This window comes from Salarias fasciatus, chromosome 5 (genome assembly GCF_902148845.1).
Source record: "Salarias fasciatus chromosome 5, fSalaFa1.1, whole genome shotgun sequence".
Taxonomy (NCBI): domain Eukaryota; kingdom Metazoa; phylum Chordata; class Actinopteri; order Blenniiformes; family Blenniidae; genus Salarias; species Salarias fasciatus.
This window is the reverse complement of record NC_043749.1, coordinates 16,746,096-16,769,797: the sequence shown is the minus strand read 5'-3', so window position 1 is coordinate 16,769,797 and position 23,702 is coordinate 16,746,096. Positions and strand designations below refer to the sequence as shown.

The 23,702-nt window shown below is 42.0% G+C and overlaps 1 protein-coding gene across 11 annotated transcripts in view; it reads right to left on the bottom strand.

Moving 5' to 3' along the window:
- r3hdm2 (R3H domain containing 2) overlaps window positions 1-23,702 on the bottom strand; it is a 79,038-nt gene that overhangs the window by 42,394 nt on the left and 12,942 nt on the right. For 8 of the 11 annotated variants that reach the window (XM_030091957.1, XM_030091948.1, XM_030091953.1 and 5 more), the window contains 9 exons: window positions 8,197-8,359; window positions 7,861-8,029; window positions 7,505-7,729; window positions 5,926-5,967; window positions 3,860-3,946; window positions 3,632-3,755; window positions 2,930-3,008; window positions 2,152-2,211; window positions 1,631-1,771 (listed from right to left, as the gene is read on the bottom strand). In XM_030091957.1, coding sequence (XP_029947817.1) covers window positions 1,631-1,771; window positions 2,152-2,211; window positions 2,930-3,008; window positions 3,632-3,755; window positions 3,860-3,946; window positions 5,926-5,967; window positions 7,505-7,663 — 692 coding nt within the window. In that variant the 5' untranslated portion in view covers window positions 7,664-7,729; window positions 7,861-8,029; window positions 8,197-8,359. Of the gene's footprint in view, window positions 1-1,630; window positions 1,772-2,151; window positions 2,212-2,929; window positions 3,009-3,631; window positions 3,756-3,859; window positions 3,947-5,925; window positions 5,968-7,504; window positions 7,730-7,860; window positions 8,030-8,196; window positions 8,360-23,702 lie in introns of those variants that run through there. The other 3 variants (XM_030091951.1, XM_030091947.1, XM_030091956.1) reach the window with 1 other exon arrangement.

Genomic DNA, 23,702 nt, shown 5'->3' with positions numbered 1-23,702 from the left:
TGCATTTTTGTGCATCAAACATTTGGAGTGAGGACTCCAGGGAAAAGCTGGGGGATATAACTGAACTTCAAACCGCGGGCTGATAAATTAATGTCTCAAGTGCACGTTCAGAGAGAAAAGTGAAGTCTTTTTGCCGTTCATCGACTTTTGAACTGGAACTGATTGAGTCCATGAAAGGTTTAAACTAAACTTGCATTTCTCAGATGGAGCTGATTTAGAAACAAACTTTCTACTCAGAGTTTTTTACAGCATTATATTTTATTGCTGCTGTATTTCACTGTTACAGTTCACATTGTTTCCCGTCTTTATCACACTGGCTTATATAACCTCGGCTCCAGGGCCGGCTCGAGGCATAGGCGAACTAGACGGCCGCCTAGGGCGCCATGTCCCAAGGGGGGCGCCGCGGTCGTACAAGGGGCGCCACGACGCTCTGTGTTCCGTGTGCCCCGCTGTGCAGCGGTCCGATGCACCGCGCTCCTCGTCCTCGGCCCTGCCCGGCACTGATCGGTATTGTTTGGCATCGCTCCTCAGCACCCCCCCCCCGCTCAACAAATGTTGGGACCGCTCGAAAAACACGCTCCCAAGGGGCGCTAGTCTCGGGCTCGCCTAGGGCGCCTCTGAAGCCCGGGCCGGCCCTGCTCGGCTCCGTGCTGTATTTTCACTTCATGGTGTTCAAAATATTCAGGTTGACTTGTTCAACAAATTTACATGACAAACCCTTTAAACCACACTGGAAAAGAAATACTGTGCATCCATTTTCTTAAGCCTGAAGCAACTTTTCCAACATATACATTAAAAAATATACATCAATAAATATTCTAATACGCTCACTCTTTTCTCATGTTTCCACTGAGATGTTAGACTCTCTAAAAATAGTTTTTGAGTTTTCCAAGTGTACCGTAGCTGTGCAACATCTTAAAGTAACAGCCTCACAGACCTGGATTGATCGAGTTTCCTTCTCCAGATCAACATCAGTGCTACTTAACTTAGACCAGCGCCCTCTGGGGGTCCATTGTTCAACACTCATCCCAACACAGTGGCCATGTGGAAATATAAAGGCAGTGTTGACGCTGAATGAAAAGACGCACCTGTCGAAAGTCTTCTGTGTTCATTACGTGCATAATTCGCTATGTTTCCAAGGAGTTTTCGAATGGGTAGCAAATGGAGTAATAGCAGTGATGACCTGTGGGGGCAGTGTTGTGAAGTATAACTCATGTGTGACCAGCAAAAGAAATGGAATAGACTGCGTAACTTGGAAGACAATGACAATAATGTGCTCTGAACCCGTTTCACTGATGTTTACATTAGAACCAATGTCCAGCAATGAGCACTGCTCTCTACCGAGTATATTTATTAACAAAAGGGACACATGGGAGTTTCAAGGAACGAATGACATTTGAAATGCGCGTACCAAATGGAAGCACATTTGTGCCCTTACACTGTTTGGTGTGCATGTATGTGGTATCTGGGTTTGTGCATACAAAATAAAGAAATACATGGAAATGAAATAGCACAAGGTCTTATGAATAAGTTGGGAGACAAAAAAAAAAAAAAAAGATACCCAACTAATTTCACCAGATTGAAATAAAGTTTAAGTGCCGAGTAGCAAAGAAACAGGAAGCACACTCACATGCGTGTGTTGCCCGTCTTATTGATGATGACCGCCTTCCCCGTCTGATCTACATTGTGGTCCATGCCAAAGTAGGCAGCCACGCGGTGCAGCAGCATACGGTGATAAGAAGTCATCTGAGGAAACTTCTTATACTGATTACTGCAAGAGACACACAGATAAAGGAATGAGTAGCAGGACAAGTTCTAGTTTCCTTTTCACCCCACGGCCACAACCGCACACATGTAATTTTGAGAGGATAATTTTAAATGGGTCATTTCTGTAGATATTCAAACAACGTAATGTAAACGTGCCAACATGTTTCGTCCAGAAATATATCTCTTCAAGCACCATTTGGGTAACAGGGAAACACAGGGTGACGGCCAAAATACTGTCATCCGAAACGTCTCCCATGAGGGAAATATGTGTCAACTACAACTTGACATATTTATCTTGTTACCTCAGCAAGCTATAAATAACACGGACTGGATGCAGGGAGATAAATTTAAATACAAGCAAGTGTTATGAAGAGCATGGCTTACTTGTCGTCATTAATGAACTCCAGGATATCTTGTTCTAGTTTGAGCAGCATCATTCGATCCCTGGTGGGCCAAAGGGGGAAACAGAGCAGGGAAGGGGGAGAGAAGGGGGGGGGGTCAGTGAGCTGGTGACTACAAGTCAGTAAGAAAACACCCACATTGCAATCCTCCATAATGATATCCTTCCATAGTTTTCCACACAATGTTTTTAATACTGTGTTCTTATTTGTCATTTTTGGGTGACGCAGCAAAACTTTTATCCACAATTTAAATGCAAAGGCCTGCACAGAACTGGACCTGAGCCGTGACTTTTCAAACAGCAGCCAAGAAAGAACAATTAACTCTGTAATATAAGTTTCCCAAGTGTGTGCATCATGTTTTAAATGTGCACTACTGGATCAGTACATGCTGGATTTCATGTTGCGCAGTCATGCAGATAAAATTATCAACACTAGAACCTTTTTTTTTCTTTTAAACAAATCAAATGCATGAAGAACATGTTTGTTTTCATTCATCTGGTGCAAATATTTAACAAGTGACCAAAAGACCAGCTGATGTTGGATGTTAATATCTAAAATACACAAAAAATACCAAGCAGATAGACCTTTGTCATAAGATTTCTTAATAAACTCCTGTAGTTTGTTCCATTAAAATAAAATTACTCATACTATATATAACCAATGATCTACATTGAGTATTCATAACATATTTAGTTCATATTCGCTGTCCCCCTCTCATAATTACTGGGCGAATCAGTGAGCGTTTTGGGGTAACCTCATACCTGGGATTGTTTTTCAGTGTGTTGACCAGAAACTCGTGAACGTCGATGCCCGTGGAGTCAGTGTATTCCTGACTGGAGTCTTTTACATGGAGGGGAAAAGCAGACAGGCAGGCAGGAGAGAGAGAGAGAGAAAAAAAAGTTGCAATAATGGTGAGAAAAAAAAGAGAGCGTGACATTTTCAGAAAGTCAAAGTCAGATAGGAAGAGCCAAGTCAGAAGGCTGCCAAGCACAGCTACTAAAATGGCACCTCGACACACCAGCGGCGACATTCCAGGTTGTTCGGGGAGGACAAACATCAGAAGCAAATAGCAGGAGATGCTGGGTAGCTGTTCTTCTGTGCTACCACTCACACACACACACACACTCTTCAGGGGATCATTTTCCACTACACTAGACAGTTGTGCTAGCCATTTCATCTCTGCTGTTCTTGGTCTACTGACACCGGAGGGCCTCTGCTCAGGAAAGGGGGAGGTGGGTGATTAAAGAAGAGGGCGACATCCCGGCATCTTCCAGTGAAATTACTTTGTCTAATTTCTGAATTGGACAATGAAAACAGAGTCGAGATAATTAAATATAACTGTTGTGACACTGCAAACTCCCCTCGTGCTTTGCGAAAGAGATTGATTTTGGCCGACACTGTAACTCAGCTTTCAGTGTGATTGTGCAGCACTTAAGAGTTTCTTGTGTCGGATGACATCTTACCACGAGACAGCATCTTCCGGGGAGCCTTGTCCTTCTTCTCCTTCTCTTCATTTTCATACTCGTCCTTCGAAGATTTTTCCTCCTCCTTGTCAGAGGGGCAGCTGATATGAAGCTGGATGATATCCTAGAAATTCATATTTAATTACCATGAGATTGAACGTCATATCAAATGTGAAGTATAACACAGTAAACCTAGTTGAGGCGGGGTGCATATAAGAGGAGCATTACCGATTCTGGAGGTCCATCATTGGAAAATGGACCGGAGGACTCCTCACACACTGCCAGACTCCGTACCAGCTTCATTTTGGCATTCGGCTGAAAAATGATCAAAACAAGGAAGATTAAAATTTCCGTCCCAAGGATATTCATAGAAAGATGTGAACATAAACCTAAATTAATTTTAAGTTGCTGTTGTGAACACAAACCACACCGACACAGTTTGGTACAAATACTCTACGTTGTGATGCCTAAATTTTTTGTAAACAGTTTATTTGTCAAAAATAATAGCAAAATGAAAAGAAAATAAATGATCAAACAATATAACAGACTTCCAAAGAATCGTCAAAGCTGTCTTTCAAACTTTTTCCTCAAATGAAAAGCTTGCATTTTATTACAGGACTGTTTCAAAAGGTGTATTGCTCATATAAAACATAAAAAAAAAATCATATTATTTCACCACATGTGTAATTTCCAGTATTTCTTTCTCTTCATATTATGGAAGCACAAAAAAACACCGGGTGGCTTTTTCAACACCACATAAACTTCAATTTAGTGCTAATAAGGAGCTTAAATATGTCACAAGTCTGAGGCAGAGAGTAAATCTTCCATAAAACCTTGAGTAACAAGTGATAATAATGTTCCCTGAATAATGAAAACAGCTGAAGTCGGACACAAAAAGTATTAAAGCTGCCTAACTGATAAGGACACTGTCCTTTTGAGGATTATGTATGAAAACCAAGTGCAAAATAAAACAAATGAGCATCTGAAGAGAGTTTTTAGTGTCGAAGAACAACGTGGTGTAAGTCCTTTCATAAAGGGTATTATGAATGGGTTAACACGAAGGGTCACACTGGGTCATTTTGAATGCACTCAGTGTCGAGTTATATTCTCAGCACGAAGCAGGAGAATATACTGAACCGACACCTTGTCGATGTGAAGACGCCACTAAAACAGTCTCCATAGGTTAAGTCATAAGCAGGATATGGTCAGCTACAAGGAGAATTACAGAGAATCACTTTCATATGCTAAACATGAAGAAGTAACTTGATGCAATGAACCAAAAAGTTTCAGTCTTGAGCCACAAAGTTCGCCGTGGATTTTAGCCGGTCGTCATTTACAAATAAAATGTCACTGGCTATAAATGAGCAGCACTCTCAGAGAGCCACTGAGGCCACGGCAACACGTCTACTTTTAATCCTCTCATTGGATTTAAGAATTTAAGCCAACGATAGAAAGGAGGTGGTCCACTGATGCCGAGGAGCTTAACGTGTTTAAAACAGAAGGTCATGCAGAAAGGGGCAAAGGTTATTCCCAGGAGTCGGATTATGAAGTCACTGGGGTGACTTTAAAATTAAGTTGTTGTTTTTGTTAAACCACATACTGATCAGGTCTTTGTTCTGGTGCTTTTACACGAGGGTAGTCTCAATTCAATCTGAGCAGGAAATGGCGAAGGCATGGTTGCCGAATTACTAAGAATTAAAAAAGCAGAAGGAAGAAAAGAATCCGGCTCATTCAGTCCACTTCACAAGAAAGGATAAACTACGGAGTAGTTTAACGTCACTGCTGTTGTGAAAGGCCATGAGCAAGCACAATATATCGTCATCTGACCATTCATCATTGAGCAGTTTGTCAATACTCTGTGTCTGAACATGACACGTTTCCCTAACTTTTTCTTTCTCTACCTTTGCTCAAAATTTTTTTGGTTCACTTCCTGAATTTGCTCTGCCGGATTGTCTGCCGACTTTTCCAAATAAACTAAGAATAATTTGCGAGTGGACTGAGGGAACAGTTTCAAGCAGACCAACAGGCTCTTTTCAACACAACTCTGCATTGAATTCAGGACCAGTAAACATCTTGTCTCAGCCACCTCGACACCTCTGCTGGACGGCGGTGATGTTTCTGTCAAAGTGGAAGAGTATGGAAAAAATCCTTCTCAACAGGTTATTGTTTGGAGTCCTGTGTGTCTGTAACTAATTTGACCGTTCCCTCTTGAAAATGAAGACAAGATGATCTGAATGAGACAACCTGGGTAAATACAGGCCAGATGTAATAGAAATACTAATAAAATCTCTTACCTTCCCCCTCTTCCTTCCATGGCTGTGGTTGGGAGCCCGTTTCTGAAAGAAGAATTCGTTATTCTACTCATTTTTGATATAAAACACAAGTTAAATGGGCTGAACTGTCCCAAAGTACACTACGAAAAGACAATCATTAATAAAGTTGAAGAATATAGGAGAACGTGATATGTATGAATTAGAAGAGGCTGAGTCCAGGGCCCAAACATGAAGCTGCATTTTGACCTGAACAAGGCGGGAGCTGATGACAGATTTTACACCCATAGTCTGCTCATTTAGCAGGTTTAGCTCATTTTCCAGTCCATTTGGGTGCAAAAGCTGCGATCACCAGCACTCCTCAAATAAGCCACCAAGAAGACTTAAACCAACAACTTTTAGTTTCCTATTTTGTTAACACCAACTGGACTGTGACATCCTAACAACTGATGACACTCAACAACCACATACTTCTGTCCAAACATCAATAAACAGTGGTTTATGTCTGAACTTTGCTAGACTGCTTCTGATATTCTGATAAAATATCACTGAAGTTGGTGAGCTGCAGTGATCAGCGAGTTACTGGAGCCGTGACTCGGCTTTTGTTTACCTTTGTTTTGCTGCAGCTGTGATTATAACACCAATGTGACGACATTCCAAGTTACATACAATAGACGGGTAACGCGAGAGGCAGGATGCAACCCAGCTATTGTGGTTTGAACTCGAGTTGAAAATTATGAAATATGTGAAATACCAAAGAGGCATTGACTCTTTTCAGAAATCAGCTTCTTCGGAGAATTTCAGAGTTCAAAACAGCATTAGAGCGGAAGATGTAGTGACAGCAATCAAAAATAAATAATGAAAATGTAATAAAAATAAGGGGTTCAGGAATAAGTTAAATAAGCAATTAAAAATAAGTGAAGCAGCACAGGTAGCTAAATGTTCCACAGAGATAACACTGGTTCTTATGCACAAGATTTCAAGGTTTATTTCAAGGTTTGTTTTGATCCCTTTTAGTGTGGTTTGCCATTCTTGACCTGCAGCCATCGAATCCAACCATTCAAATCCACTGAAGTTCACACTTATCAAAAACAAAAAAAACAGGAGCAAAACATCATCCAAGGACTGTGTGGCATCCTCATCTCTTTTTCCTCCATAGCTGAACAGTCTCACCTACTACGCCAAAATCACTCCTGTTCCTTCAGAGAGCTATAACTGCTTCTCACCTACCAGCGCTCCTATAGCACAATTCACTCCCATGTGTGATGCCCACTCTGTTGCACTAGCATTCACACCTGAAACTGAATAGATTGCTTATTGTTTATACTGTGTATTGTCTCTAAATAAGTAAATCGTCTGCATAGAAAGCAGCTCCAAGAACCCCATTTCTTGTCTGTTAAGATACTATAAAGGAGAGAGATTTCACCAGAAGCTGGAATAAAAGATGCACCTGTGACTGAAATAGTTTCTGGATAACCTGTCAATGCTGTATTTTTTCCAGCTGAGAATAAAAATCATACATAGAATGCTGTTAATATAAGAGATCACTTGAAACCTGGATTAGCTCATTTCTTGCAAATAGCCTAAGAGCTTGTGCCTGTACCTGTGCATCCTGTGGGGCGCTCTCATCAGGCTCCAGGCCCTCTCCTGTTCCTTCTTTGGTGCCCTGTGGTTGAGGGGAGGTCTTGCCTCGACCGCAGGGCTCGATCAGTGGCCCACTCTCTCCCTCCTGCTGGATGTCTGTTGTCAGGCTCACTGACATCTTCTTACGGGAGGGGGAGAGGGTGGGAGTGGGGAGGGGGTTGGGCTGAGGACCCAGGGGGAGTGGCTGAGAAAGATAAGAGAGAGAGAAAGTCCAAACGCTGAGAGAGTGACTTCTGTTACACACCCTGGGGAGAAAAAAAAAAAACCAAACACGTGTGACGGCTGTGTGTGAGCATGCACGTCTATAACATCTACCTGTAGGTGGTACCAGATCTGTGCTGGACTCTGTACAGCGAGGCTGGACAGGAGCCACTCACAGGAAGGCGAGGGGGACCCACTAAGGTAGTGTACAGGGCAGGGCGGCAGCAGGGGGCGAAGTGCAGTCCATAGCAAGCCTCAGCCTCTGGGATGGGGCTGTGAGGAACTAACACACAAAACATCACACTTCAAACTTGCTGCGTGACATCCACTCATAACAATAGATACACATTTTAGCTGATCGTGGTGAAAGAAAGTTTCAACCTTAGGAAAAACACACCTTAGAACAATATGAGGAAAAACATGCATACATGAGAAAAATATCATATTTACAGCAGTCAGGTGAACTGAAGAGGCAGCAGGTAGCCAGCCAGACAAGGGGGAGGGGCACACCAGCAGGCCAGCCAGCACCTCAGCTCCTCTGGGGCCTCTCTCTTCTCTCTCTCTCTCCCTCCGGCTCAGTGCAGCAGCATGGTTTGTCCTACAGTCAGGAGCCCTGGACAACAAGAGCAGAGGAGGAAGACACGGGTGACGTCATGTTTCACACACTGAGTGACTCATCGCTGCTGCTGCTGCTGCTGCCGCCGCCGCTGCTGGTAATTCTAGCAGGGAGGGGGACAAAGCAGCTGAAAGCTCGCAGTCTACTGTCACGCAGCTTTTAAAAACCAGCACCTTCATGCTAAATTGTTAGTTATTTGACTTTATTGCTATTTAAAATGTACGCTTCCATACTGTGGGAACTACTACTGATCGAAAGGGAACATGTTCTGTGAGGAAGAGCGAGCTGAAAGCAAAAACAAAAAGAAAAGCCAGATGCACAATGAAATGGTGTTAAATGAGGTTTTATTCAGTTGTTTTTTTTTTTTTTAAATGACTGACTTTAAAATTTGACAACCAGCATAATATTAAACACTGGAGTAGAAATCACTAAAAATTATGTAAGTGTGTGTATTCCCACTTTTCTGCTATTTGATGATCAAAATCGTGAAAACTTTATAATTTGCTTCATTTGCCTAATTTCCCTCAAAATGAGCTCATGAGGCAAACTGCCATTTTTCCAGACGAACTCCTTAAAGCACAGACGCCAGTAAGCCTTGCCACTTTCAGCAGGATAATGTGCCATAACATCAAGCAACCCTTTTCTTTCAAATGACAACAGGTTAACTGAGCTCTGCTGATCGTGGGGAGTGACTGGAGTCCAATGGATTACAGCATCTCTGGGACATGGAGGACAGAACATCTTGCATCGTGGGTCTTTAGTCGACAAATCTGCTGCAACTGTGCGATGCCACCTTATTAACACGAACTGAGGAATTTTTCCAGCAGCCTGAGGAATCAACGCTACAAAAAAGATAAGGCTGTTCTAAATATAAAAGGGAGTCCAAACGAGCAAGTTATGTATTGTCAATTATAAATACTTTAAAAAAAAAACAAACAGAAGTCTAAAATAAAAGCTTTGAAATGATTTAAATATTTTTTATACATCATATTTATCTTACATCCAAATATATAATATATCACATAGAATTATGTGCATGAATATGATAATTTAGAAATATAAAATAATTGTGAATGCTGGCGCTCCTTATTACAGCAGCATGTTAGTAAACTGCAACTGAAGCGAGCGAATTAAGGTTAAATATAAATATTTTAAAAAAGGAATAAAATAAAAATTCAATGAATAAAAAGGCAGAATTGTTCACTAAATGTGAACTAAAGTGTAGAGAGAGAGGTCTGGCTCAGTCAGGATTTCAGAACAGCTTCTTTAATGCACCCAACAGTGAGATAACACTCCAAATAGCACAGATCCTGGTGTCACAAGTGTGTTAACCAGCATGGATGTACGCAGCACAGATCAGCGGCAGCCATGCATGTCTCTGTCTGTACCGCTGCGCTGTGCTGTAGAATAAACGAGATGAGCGAACAAACAAGGGAGGGATTCCCAGTGTGGGAAAAACCCAGGCGATGCGACGGCAAAGGCCTTATCAGCATCAGCAGCATGGCACTGCATCACGGACCAGGACACCCACATGTCCCAACCCCTCCTGCGCCTGATCAAACCTACTGAGCAGCCAGCAGCACACAGCAGAGTCACACGGTGATGCAGACCTCACCGAGTCACGATAGTCTCCTCCTCCTGCTGCTCGACTGCATTCATACAGCAAATTCTCACACAAAACCAGTGAATGGCTTTGGATTACAAAGCAGAGACGGTCAATCACTTCAGGTGTCAATCCTAAATCTCAGGGCTAAGCAGCCTGTCGTCTCTGAGAGGCAGGGAGGGGCTGCAGGGAAATCTGTGAATCAGAGACAGTAAAAGGTTGCTTATGAATAAACCTGCTTCACCTATTCTGTCCTCCACCCATTCCTCTTTCATGTTCCTTTAGTTCTCTCAACACTCCCCCTAACACACACACACACACACACACACACACACACACACACACACACACTCGGTTGCCAAGGAGATGGTAATGTCATTCTCAACCGCTGCCATTTGTGTCGAGCGAGCACCAGTGTGAAGGAAAGGGAGAAGAATGATATTAAAAATAAATACACGGATTGCAGAGAGCACAGAGTGAGAGAAATGAAAAGAGATGAGCGGAGAAAAAGAGACAGGGTGAAAGCAAGTGGTGAGAGAGCTGCTGTTACAGTTCCTCTTCGCTGAGGCAAACTGCAATGCAATAATGTTGGTTATCAAGAAGTCAAATTCAAAATTAGTTCATCCAAATCGACAGAAAGTTTCAGATGAGGAAAGAAAACCGTCTCCATCATATGACATAGCAAGGATACTTTCAGGAGGCGCAAATCCTTTTGCCGGTCCCCACATTATCTCAGGGCAGTCACTATTGTTCAGGACACTCTGCCCTGAAACAGCTAAACTAAAAAGCTACAGGTTTTTATACTTACAGACAGAGGAAGAATTGCTAAATTAGATATTTTGAATCAATCACTGATAAATTGTTTTTATTCCTTCTTCGTTTGCGTAAAATTTCTTGTGCAAAAAAAAAAAAATAAATAAATAAAAAAAAACACACAAAGAGAAGCAACACGCCTCAATCATACACACACTGAAGGTTACACAATTTGGCTCAAAACTAAATTCAGATTCTGAGCACCCTACTCAGGTGAAACCAGTTCCAAGCGAGGGGGCACTGTAAAGCTAGCGGCTTCGCCCTGAACTCTCCGAGCGCTCTCCGTAACTGTTAGCTTCAGTCGCTATGTCAGTAGAGCTCTGATAGGAAGTGGTTACGTACTACGGTGGCCTGGATGAACGTTGCTCAAAGATATGAGTGAGAGAAAGAGCGTGTGTGTGTGTGTGTGTGTGTGTGTGTGTGTGTGTGTGTGTGTGTGTGTGTGTGTCTCATGTTGTGATCAACACAGTTAACGAGAAGTCGATTTTCCCTTTTTTAAACACCTGGCTCAGTAAATAATTTATTTATGCATTAAAATTGATTAATTGCACAGCCCTTCACTCAAATACAACAAATGTCCTTTGGGAAACAGTTGCTGGCATTAATAATTATGCACTAGTATCCACATTTTGATTAGAATCTGTTTACATTGAACATTTGTCAAATAACAAGAGAGTCAAAAAAAATATCAATGACCAAAATCAATTACTGTATCATGGCTGAAAAAAATGAATCCACTTCGACTGCTATGAATCTGAAACACCACTGCAGATTGAGCAAGGTTTTGGTGGAAGTATATTAAAACACTTCCAACCAACTGCTTGAATCACAGAATGTATGAAAGAGGAAGTCTCAGACTAACCTAGGTGACACGATCTTTACCACGCTTACTCCAAAACCTGTATTGATGATTTATTTCTTTGACAAAAATTACCAGACTGGTCTGACAAAAAGACTGGTTTATTTCAGGGGAAACAGATGAGGAACAAGTAATAATATTCCGCTCTTAGTATGTAGAGTTCTGCGTAACAGCATGGTGAGTTCACACACAATAGGAACGTGCTGAGCTGAGTGAGTCAGTGAAATGTCAGGTGTGTGCACGAACAATGATCATACCGGTGGATGAGAAGGCAGCTACAATTGCTGGGCGTTATCACACTGTGTCAAGGCTTTAAAAATGCTACATCTCAAATGCTTTGGATGGCAGAGGAGAAGACGGATTTGGACCATGAATTCCAGTACATAAATAGTTATGACTGCTCAATGCTGTTGATGTTAACACTATTTTTAGTGTAACAAGTATTGATGACGGCTGTGACTAATGGTTGTTTTGCCGTCAATTAATCTATCAATTCCTTTTTCGATTAGTAACGATTATCTTCTTTACTTTTAAGCACCTATTCTCTGTGGTTCGTGATGATACAGCAAAGTGACTCCAGGGTATCAGTAATTAAGGTGTTCAGGAATGGCTGTGGTGTTAAAGAATGAGAGTTGAGCTTGTCAGAGTTTGCAGTTAATGTGTTTTGCTGGTTTATTTTCAGCGAAATGTTCCCGAACTTTGGAAAATGGGTCAGAGTTTTCGAGCTTCTACCCCCTATATTCCACTGAATGCTTGCGGGGGGGGTTTTCATCCGTTTGTTCCATCATATTGATGTGTTCCTCTCCGTTTCCTTGTGGAACATAAAGTGAGCGATACCGCCCCCAGCAATTCAAGTAGCGCACTGTAGTGGCAGAAGAACATGAAGTGGCCAGTGTGTCTTTATTTTCTAATACAGCAATTTATAACAATGGCGCATCGCTCCTGAAATTTTCACATCAAAGAATTTTTTGTGTCGACCTAGTCGATTACGCCAACAAATCGCTGCAGCTCTGGGACTGATACCACATTTCTTTATTGTTAGACAGTATTATTATGAAGGGGTATCCAAGGCTATGGAATTAACAGCAATATCTCATCATATCAGCTGCACACTGCAGAATCCAGCCCTGCTCTCTGCTTGTTGTGTCCCAGTTCAGTCAGTGTGCTGGTGGGCCTGATGTGGACATCTTTGTGCCAACTGTCTGCAGATATGCAGCAGGGCAGCTGATTCACACAGGACTTGTGCCTGTTACATCACAGGAGAAGAGTTCTCCACATCAAGCTGGCTCGTGAAATGAGAAACAGACGAGTGCTAGACAGCAGGATAGCCATGTCTGACAGACATTTAAGGGTTGATATTAATATCCTATTCAAGCATTTGATAGTTATATTCCTTTTCTAGAGTGCTTCACAAAAAAAACAAAAAAACAACAAAAAAAAAATACGGTGAGGCAATAGATAACTTTTAAAATCATCTGTTTTTGGCATATCTGGGCAAAAATAACACTACAGTTCAGAATCTGTTAATGCAATTTTATCAGTCTTGAACCTGTACAACAAGACAGCACATGGGGAAAAAAAAATGTTGTCTTCCATAAATGACAAAAAAAAAAAAAATCCATCATCAGCCGTCAGAAAGAAGAGGCGCTCCCACCCACATTGTTGCCCACCTTGCAGACTTACGGGGACCCTGATGACAGATGACCAGCTGAGGCACACGGGTCACACACTCCCCAGTTTTCTGGGTCAAGTTACTCTTTCAAAAACGGCAAATGAAAGGGAGTCTTGTTTGTGCGATTGTGCATGCATGTGTCTGTATATGCCCGTGTGTGTGCGTGAGAGACTGAAAGAGACTGGCAGAGCCATCAGCTGGGCCAACAAAGTGTGTAAGAGATTATATATGACCACTGCAGACTGCAGGCCAGCCGGACTAAATATTTTGTGCAGGTATGAGCTCACTGTCAAATTTAGCTGCCCCCGGTCAAGCTGGGTCAGGGTCTCGGCAATAGTTAGCAGCGAGGCAGGCCAGAGAAATGAGAGGAATTCTGCGTGGCAGTTGGTAAGAGTGGAAACAGCGTCTATATCAAGTCTTAGTGACTAATTAACTTATCAGTTATTTGAAATATCTGATTAAACAGTGGAAATAATCTGGCAGAAATCCAAAATCCCCAGTCGGATTCCATTATCAAAGACAAAATGAAAGTGAAAGCAAATTAGTTTCGAAAAATAAAAAAAAATTTGGTTTGGATTATTTAGTGGAATTTTTTCCTGACTCATCATTACAAAGTGAATACCAGAGGGTTCTTTTCAACCTCTTGACGCATCATCATTAATTAGACGGTATCAAACCATGACCAATGCTAATCAGACGGTGTTTGATCAAAATGATAAAAACACCCACCAAACAGAGTGCAAATGGGCACAGCAGCTGTCGCATGCTGGCTCATTTTTATCAATGGCAGCCAAAGTGCAGCTGAAGAGAGAAAAAGCATGGCCTCTTTCTTCTCTATTCCACGTGGGTAATTATCAAGAGCTGTCACTCTAATCTATTACTTCATTCACAGTATTATTTTGAATTTCGTAATGAACGAGCATGTGTCACAAACATGCCTCTCCATTTTCTCTGCAGAGGGCTGAATGGAAGATGGAAGTGAATGGGAGCCCGGACCGCTGCGAACGGGAGCGAGCAGGCATGTTACAAACCCACAGACAGCAGTGGGAGAGACGTACACAGGCAGCTCGACCCAGTTCAGCTCCTCTGTATTCAGCAGCGCACCTCGCCCATTTGACGTCAGAGAGAATCCATTTCACAAAAGGCAGCAAGGTTATGTCTTCAGAGTGGAGGCTGGTGTGTGTGTGTGTGTGTGTGTGTGTGTGTGTGTGTGTGTGTGTGTGTGTGTGTGTGTGTGTGTGTGTGTGTGTGTGTGGTAACGGCAGAGTTTGTGCAAGCTAAGAGCCTGCACATATATCAGCAGCAGTGGGTGCGTGTACGCGCGCACGCCAGAGCTCGCCTATGTCAGAGAGGATTCCCCTTTGCGTCGGTTGCACAATTTCACGCAGGGAGGGGAAGAGGGGGGCTGGCAGAGCGCCGCAGACTGTGGAGGAACAGTGCAGCCATCAAACAGAATCTGTGCTTCCGCCTCCAAAATGTGGACACATAATCTGGGAAATGTTCAGAGCACTGTTTTGTAACATAAGCTACTTTGGGAAAATAAATAAATAAATAAAAAGAGGGGGATTCGGTGACGGTGGTGGCTTCGAGAAAAAGGAGAGAAGGGAACTTAGATGACGACAGCAACAAAGTCAGGCAAAAAAAAAAAAAGTCCTTGAGGCGCAATACACAAGTGAACAGAACATAAATGGTCAAATGAAGCGGAAGACAGGGTTTCTCTTCTTCCATCTATGTCTCTTTCTGTCTTCCTCCCTGCCACCCCCTCTCTCCTTTCTCTCCATGCTGTGAGGATACCCCTTCCTGCCTGACGCCCCCTCCACGTCAACCCCTCCCATCAATGTCTCTCTCTCTCCTTCCACCCACATCTAAATGTTAGCTCTCTCTCCCTTTCCTTTTCTTCCTCTTTTAATGTGTCTTCTTAAATTGTCAGGCCTGCTGCTGACGCCATCCTCCTCCACTCAGCCAGCCCACTCAGTCCTGTGGGACGAGCTATGACTCATTCTCTCCCTCCTTCCCTCCTCTCCCTCCCTAGTTACCTACCTACCTTTCTGAAGCTCTCCCTCTCTCTCCTCAGGTTTCCTTCGCTACTTAGAAACTATGTATAGTTCTGTGCTGCGTATGAACAAACACGCGCTGTATGGAGAGGTTTAAGTCGTCACATGACGAAAAGCCCAAGGAAACGGCGAGTGATGCAGAGGAAGTTATGTTGTCCAACTACGCAACTGTCTGTTTTTTTCTGCATGCCGAAGTGGCAGCGAAGACCGAGAGGGGATCCTGATCCTTCATGCATCATTGATGAAGGCACAGAGTGCAGGAATGTGGGTGACTGAGAGAAACAGTGAAATCTATGTGGGCCAAAATTTAACAGTTGAATAACTGTTTTTCTGTGTGCATAAATTACATTACCAGGAAAATTAAAAACAGTTCGAACTACTGCATTGATTTTTTTTTTTTGTTTTTTTTTGCCAATAACTAAATGAAATAGCATCTTAACCAAAGTTCTTCAACACCAACTTCAAAACCAATCTGATTTTATGAATGGAGCCTTCCATAATCACAGATATATTACATGGCTGATGACTGTATTCATCCCTTTATGCATACGGGTGGGGAGGGGGACATGTTTTCATTCACAAGTCTGTATTTTCTGTCACATGACGCCAATGCATCACTTGCATCATCATGAGATTCCACTGCATTGAAGCGCGTTGCTTTATTTATACCCAGGTTGCATCAACGAAAGGCAAGTGAGCACAGGAAAGCGAAGGCTGGAAAAAAAAAAAAAAACCTCACATGTGAGCAACCGCTGTGAAAGAAACTGAGTGACTGCAGAGGGGAAAAAAATGAATCACAATGAGGGGAAACTGTAGATCAGTATAAGACAACGCAAAAAAAGGAATAAGTGATCACACTGGTGATGAAAAGTTGATTCAATTATGCCAAGTTAAAGATAAAATCATTCTGAAAACACACGACCAGCAGTCTAAAAATGTAACCATTACTTTCACTCCAAGTGACCCCAACCTCTGAATAGAAAGAAGGATATTATTTGTTGATTTTTGGCAAGAATCGGTACCAACAACATTATGGACACTGTTGAGAACGACACAAGATAACAACAAAGTTGTGCTCTGCTGTTTGAATCAAAGTTTTTTTTTTAAATATTGCAGTTTCAGACTTTACAATTCACAAACAATAAATGACATGAATTATTATAATCTCAATCAAACTAATACAGAAGACAGTGGGCAAGTAGCCCCAAATTTTTATCTATTTTTTTTAAATGCCATATCTGGTATCCTATGCCCTAAAATGCTGTGGATAGAGAGGACCATGGCTCCAAATGACATTTCTCAGCAGTACAATAGAATGTTTCACTCTAACTTTTGTTAAAGATCCTGCCTGCTACACATGAGCTATTTTAAATGAATGAATAACTGCGAGGAAAAGAAACTGAATGGCAGCGTCTGCACTCATTATAATCCTTATGTAATTTACCAGCCTCTTTCATTATTGTCAGAAACGGCGAGAAGAGAAAGACGGTGTAAGGGAGACAGAGAAGGGAAAAGAAAGAAGAGAGAAAGATGGAGGAGCAAGAGGTGGCCAGTGAGACAGGAAGAGAGGAGAAACTTCTCAATGATGAAACAATCTGCACTGTTAAGCGATTGGACCAGACTTCCACCAATGGGAGGACCAGCTCCATGGCAACAGGCTCTGTCACCAAGAGAAAAGCAGCCATATCCCTCAACACCCCCATATTTTTCTCTCCCTTTCTCTCTCACGACCCCCCTCCTTTCCCCAATTACAAGGCCCAATGTATTCATCATTGGGTTTTCACATAAAGACATAAAACGGCAAACAAACACACTCAGACACACAAAACGCACACATGATACGGCAGCATCATGGGTTACTTGCCTGAACTACACAGCTCAGTCACACAGACACAACAAACACACGTCAAACGGTGTTTGCAGAGGAACACACATACCTCAGGAGGCTTTAAAAGTGATCAAAATGTGAGTCATAGGGCACGCGCGCACGCGCACACACACAAAACATACAAATTAGTGATGACTTTTGTCCCACTTCGTACTGACTATCAGGTCTGATGGAACTAAACCGACTGAGCTCAACAACGTGGAAACAAACTTCCATCATAACTAAAAACATTCACTTTTCTCCTCTCTGAACATGTAGCAGACAGAAAAACAGGCTGCACAGTGATTTACTGGTTAGCATTCACACCTCACAGCAAGGGTATAGGGCCTGGCTTAAGATATGAAGCTTTCATGTTCTTCCTGTGCATGCATGGGTTTTCTCTAGGAACTAAAGTTTCCTCTCACAGTCAAGTGTGGGCTTACGGTGAGCTGGTGACTCTCAGGCCCCGTTAACACGACAATGTTTAAAGTGACAAGGCCTCCTGTGTCTCAGAAAAGCTTTGCCTTCACAAGGCAACGTTCTGACAAGGATTTCCGTTTACATCTCAAAGGCAGAAACACTGAAAATGATGGAGTTAGCATGCCAGGACATGAGGTGGCACTGTGGGTTGTTTTTGTATTAAAAGCATACTTAGATGCGTGCTGAGAAAGATACACTACAAATGTCAACAATCGAGAGTACCTGAAAGTTACGGACAACAGATTAGATGCTATTAGGCTGAATCTCAACTACAAAAATACCAATATAGGTTATAAATCTAGAATATGGAGTACGAGTCATGCCACTCTTGCACATGAGCAGAAGAAGTATTTCATAATAACAGCAACAATAATGCTGTAGGAGCAGAACACCGCAAAGATCAAGTATTAACCCACCACTCTATAAGTCTGCCAACTTTACAGGATTAAACTTAAAGGTGTAATACAGGATTTTCTATTTGCATTGAGTTCCGGGTGGATCATCTAAATAACTGGTGGGTCTGTTTGTCAATCATTCTGACGAGCTGCTTGCTCCCAATAAGCTTCTCCCTTTTGCGCATGCGTATTCAGAGTGTTTATGTAGCCAGTGAGCTTCGGTTTCAGCTAGTACTTACCGATGGCTAGTCTGACATAATGAAACTGTAACTGTTTCGGAAAACAAGCTTTATGAGCGAGGCCGATCGCAGAAACTGTAAACGGAGCCGTGCACGCCCGGAGAAGAGGAGATCGCGCTCGCATGCTTCCGCGTTTCCTGAGAGAAGCAGGAGAGCCGGGCGGATGGCCTGGCGCATGCGCGTTTTTCAAGACGTGAGTAACAGACGTTTGGCTTCATCTTTTCGAGAAAATCCTGTATTACACCTTTAACAATATAGTATATAATAAATAACATGACTTCCACCTCAACAGGAGGTTAGCTGTAAAACGTACTGAGTGACATTAAAAACTAATAAAAACAGAAAAACTACGCCAACATGAACGCAGAGGCACACATCCTCCTAACATTTGTGTGGAGTGGACTGAAAACAAGTACAGTTAAATACTGTCAACGAAATAACAGTTCCGAAGTATAAATGGAACATCCCTAAATTTTATCAGTGTTCCATGTGTTATTTTTTAATTTCACACAAGTGCCAAGAAAAATAATGAAATAGAGAGAGGTTTAGATCAAGGCATTCTTACAAAGATGAGACAAATTTAGGGACAATGTGTCTGAACTACAGGTAAACACTAAACTATTGAGGCGGTAATGTTTTAAGGTGCTGGCTCTGGTGAATGTGATTCATGTGTGCACTACATGCTTATTGCTTATTATTCGGTGTCAAGAAGCGATTTCATGAGATGAAGACGCATGATATTATCAGACTTACAGCTGCTCTGTGCAACAAGTGGAAGGCAATTTGTATTTTAAAAAACTACCAGCAGTACAGATGACACACAGTTTGTCGTTAAGATTAGTATGCAGGGTTTTTTTGTATTTTTTTTTTTTTTTGCGGGGGGGGGGGGTGCTTGAAAAGGTTTATAATTTCAGCCTAACAGCACAGTATCTCATCGACTACTCAGTCAGAGGGTCTTTCAGGGAATTCCTCACTCAGTCACTAACATGAAGCAGCTCCCTGAAGGAGGGACCACCGCCGACTACTGGAGCAAAAAGTAACGGTCAACACACAACTTTTTTGGCAACTATCCCTCCTCAGCAGTTTCTGAAACCTTTTTATTGGCTGACGTATTGGCTGTTGCCCCTGTGCCACAGATTAGTAGGCATATGACCGAGCTGCAGGTATAATTACAACAACAACAATAACAATACATTTTATGTGTAAGGCACTTTACAGTGCTACACAAAATAGGTTACTTAACTGAAAACTTACCTAGTGCATGGCAAAGATGTTGACTTACAAAGTATGTTACACAATATATTACCAGGGTTTCAATAACAGTCAGCGGCCCTATATTGCTGTGACGACAGCATGAGCCTGGAGTTCACCAAATGTGAGAATATTTCATTATGTATTTGAAATCATTTGCATAGCAATTAAAAAAAAAAGCCTGATTACACTCCAAAATGAACAGATTCAAGAAAAACCTGATTTAAAAATCAAAACTTTTCCAAAAAATTGTTTAGCCTTAGTCCAAACCGATAATATTCTCAAGAATGTTTGTGATATTGTTTTGCTACAAGCTCTTCCACTCAGCCTCTCACCAATTATATTTATTTTCCATTTCCAAGGATAAATGATGACTATTAAAAACTTGCTATTAGGCTGATGTCACTGATCCTGTCAGGATGAAAGTGTTTATGTCGAGCGACACAGTTCAGTGAAAAGCCAGCCTCTCACAGGAAGAGGAGGGAGAGAATGTAATGGTGTGCATTTTGGGACCATTTCGTATTTGAGAGACAGACACTGTTAGGTTGAGCATAGGAGTTGTAGGGATCAGCGTGTTTAGTTGACCAAGTATTTCCCCTATTGGAGAACTTATACCTATTGGTCAATTACTTTGTGGACAGATATTTGATGCTGACAACACTGACAACATGTTAGCTACTCTCAGCCACGACTGTGAACAAGACTGCCTGTAGATCAAGGCAGTGCAATCAGCAAACAACTGAGGCAGGGTGGAGGGAATAAGAAAAAAAAACAAAAGTTAAGAAATGTCAGTGAGTACACGGGTAAAAACTTGAGAGAGCAGCAGAGGCGTACGCACATTTCAAACTTTTAACCAAGTTTACCTTCAACCCTTTACCTCAATGTATAAGATGAAGCAACACTGTTCAACACTACACCGGTGAAAAATAGGTCAAAATGTTGATGCGTTGTGTCCATGATCATTCTGAAATGAGTTTTAACAAATTTAAAGCAATTAATAACACCTTAGCTTTCATTAGCTATTCCGTATTTACACCTGAAGTGTTTCATTAACTAATAAAAAGCAACTTCAGTCCAAGCAATCAGTCCAGCACCCAGACACGCTCCGCAAATTAAATAAACCTGTTGCTGGCAGCGTGCTTAAAGATCCGTCTTGAACACTCAGTGTCACAAGAGATGAAGTTGCAACTGGTGTAACTTTTCCAGGAAAGTAATGCACACAATGAAATATATCCCTAGTAGACAATACTATAAAACCTGTGCATCGTTTGGGCATAGGAATAGTCCAAACCAGACTTTCTGGATCACACTGCATCTTTGCAGCAGTGTGTGCAACAACACACTTTCACCAAGCAGCCCTTCAAGTTACTTTTTAACATGGTCCCAAAAATAAGCTGTAACTTCAATGAGTTAAATAATGTGTTGGCAAACACCTGTCATGTCCAAATGGTAAAAATGTCCTCTCTGATTTGCACAAACACCTCCATTGCCACAACCACACTTACTGACAGCTGGCTTCCTGGCCGGCCATCCAACAAGAGCGATGAAGACTTGAGTGCTGCTCGCCAACCAGCCTGACCCAGAAGTCAGGCATGGAGCCAGGCTGACTCCGTCGGGCCAGCACAAAGTGTGGTGTCTTACAACGTGACTTGTGCTCTTCGGAATAGCCAGCAGGAAGGCAACATTGCCAGTCATTCAAAAGCCTAACCTTCAAACGTGCTGCCAAGTTCAGTGCGCGACTGAACATCCTCCTTTAACTCCTCTTCCAGAGCTGAATATCCCCGCACAATCACAGGCCACAGCACAGGTTAAAAAAATAAATTAATTAATAAAACAGAAACATTCCCAACAAACAAATCTCACTATGACACAACAGATGAGAGCTGCAGAAGCCATCAACGCTGGAGCCATTAAAGCAGAAAAAACAGATTTGTAGTAACGGAGACATTTAGAACAGACAGATCAAACATGCCCTCTGTCCTTTGTGCATTATCATTGCAACAGGCAACTGGGATGTTTCAACAATGATGAGACGGTGCTAAAATAGGAAAATGGGGAGATGATGACAGGTCTGCTCCTGGCTGTAGGAGCTGGAGACACAAAATGGGATTCAAACTGTGTGGTATCTGGGTGACGCGAAAGCTTGAATAAGCAGGGCTAATACACTATATTTGAATACAGTTATTCATTTCCTAATGTAGCCATCAAACTGGCTGCATCACAGGTGCTTTAAATCTACCTATATACAATGTGTGAGAATGGCACTGGTAACGCTGCGTCCCCAGCTCAGATTAGGAGGAAGCATTAATTAGAGAAACCGCACATGGCAGCGAGTCGCTACCTCACACAGCTGACCTGACAGTGGTGGCAGGTCAGTGTTGCATGGTGCCGCACCATCTGTTTACCTGTGAAAGCCAACCACTCCCAATACCTCCGTCTGACTAAGGGCAGCTATTTAATGGTCCCCACCTTTTTCCAGTTTTTCTTGCCTCTCTGTCTCTCTTTCTTTTGACGCTCTTTGCATCATCACAATCGTCTAATTATAACAGAAAAGAAAACTAGTTGTGCGTATCTGTAAAGGCGATTGATTGGCTTTAGAGACCGCTTGCTGACACCTTATGCTTTCTCTAAGCTGCTCCCTTCGCACAGTGGGTATGTGTCTCGTAAGTCTCAACTGAGCATGCAGCAGATACAAGGTCGGGCTGGCCTAATTTGCACCACACTGTCATTTGTTTTCACACGTCAGGCCCAAAGTATTCTCTATGTAGACAATCCAGTAGTAGATCCAATGCCTGCATTTTTATCTACACGACAATTTTTAATTGCTGGTTGAGAGAATTGGAGATAAAGCTCTTCTTGGGTTCAATAACTGTTGTCCCTGCCAACAACCTTCAATTTGCCTTCATATTTAGTTCCCTTTTTTTGTTTTATATATACTCCCATCAGCAGGCTCGAAAAAATGCATCAAAACACAACTAAGAAAAAGGTGTCACACCTACATACATGTTTCACAATGAAAGTGATCTGTTAAGCAAACTTCTGAAATGCCTTGTGTGCGAAGAGTGACTTCGTTACGTTATTGTCACCAGGTCGCAACAAAATACTGCGAGGTAAACAAAGACTGCTGACAAAATGTCCAAGCTCCAAACCAGCAGAAACCCCTTCATCATACGTCTCCATTTTAGCAGGTTTTTCTTAACCACACGGAGTCATGTTTATATGAGTTTTAATTCCCAATAAAAAAAAATTTCGCTTTAAAAAGATTTAAAATGACCTTGTAAACATCTAATTCTAGATGAAAATGATTACTCTGAATTAACTTGTATTTTGACAGAAGAGGCGGTTTTATTGGGATTTTAAGTGTAATTAAACAATTACTCGATCACGTATCCCTTCATTCCTCTTTGAATTGATCCTGGTCATTCTACACCTGCTCGTTACCTTGTTGTCGTGAGGACACATATGCTCCAAGATGGCTGCCCAAAGCAAGTGCTGTACTCGAGCAGAGACAATTTATTTAATGGGAGCCGTAGAGGAAATGGATAGAATGAAGAGGGTGGAAGGGCAGGAGCATAAAAATGTGTATCTTTTTAAAGCTGTGGTGTCAAAGTTAACCGAGAAAGAAAGAAAAAAAATGCTGTAACTGGACTTTAATTGCTTCCGGTAGACATATGTCACTTTGGTCCCCTGTCCAATTAGAGACCTCCCCAGAGCTTAATCAGAATTAAATAAAGGTGAATAAACGTGCTTTACATGTAAACCTTTAATCGAAATTACTATTCCTATGTAAACACGGAAAAAAAATGATCATAAATTAAATAATTTAGAACGATTAATTTAGAATTTAAAAAATGTAACCATAAAGTGAGGCGTTGATAACAAGATCAATTCACCACGGAAGCTGTTCCTACGGTAGCCTAGCACAATCCCTGATCCCACTCTGACTGCCAACTAAACAGGTTTATGCGGACCTTACCCTCCGCTTCGGACTGGGGGTGGTTGATATGTGTACACTGTGAAAACTGGGGAGCGATTGTTAAAACTTTTGAAACGGTTCGGTACCTTTTTCATGGGTCATAGTTATTAACTTAGACCAAAGAAGTGTAC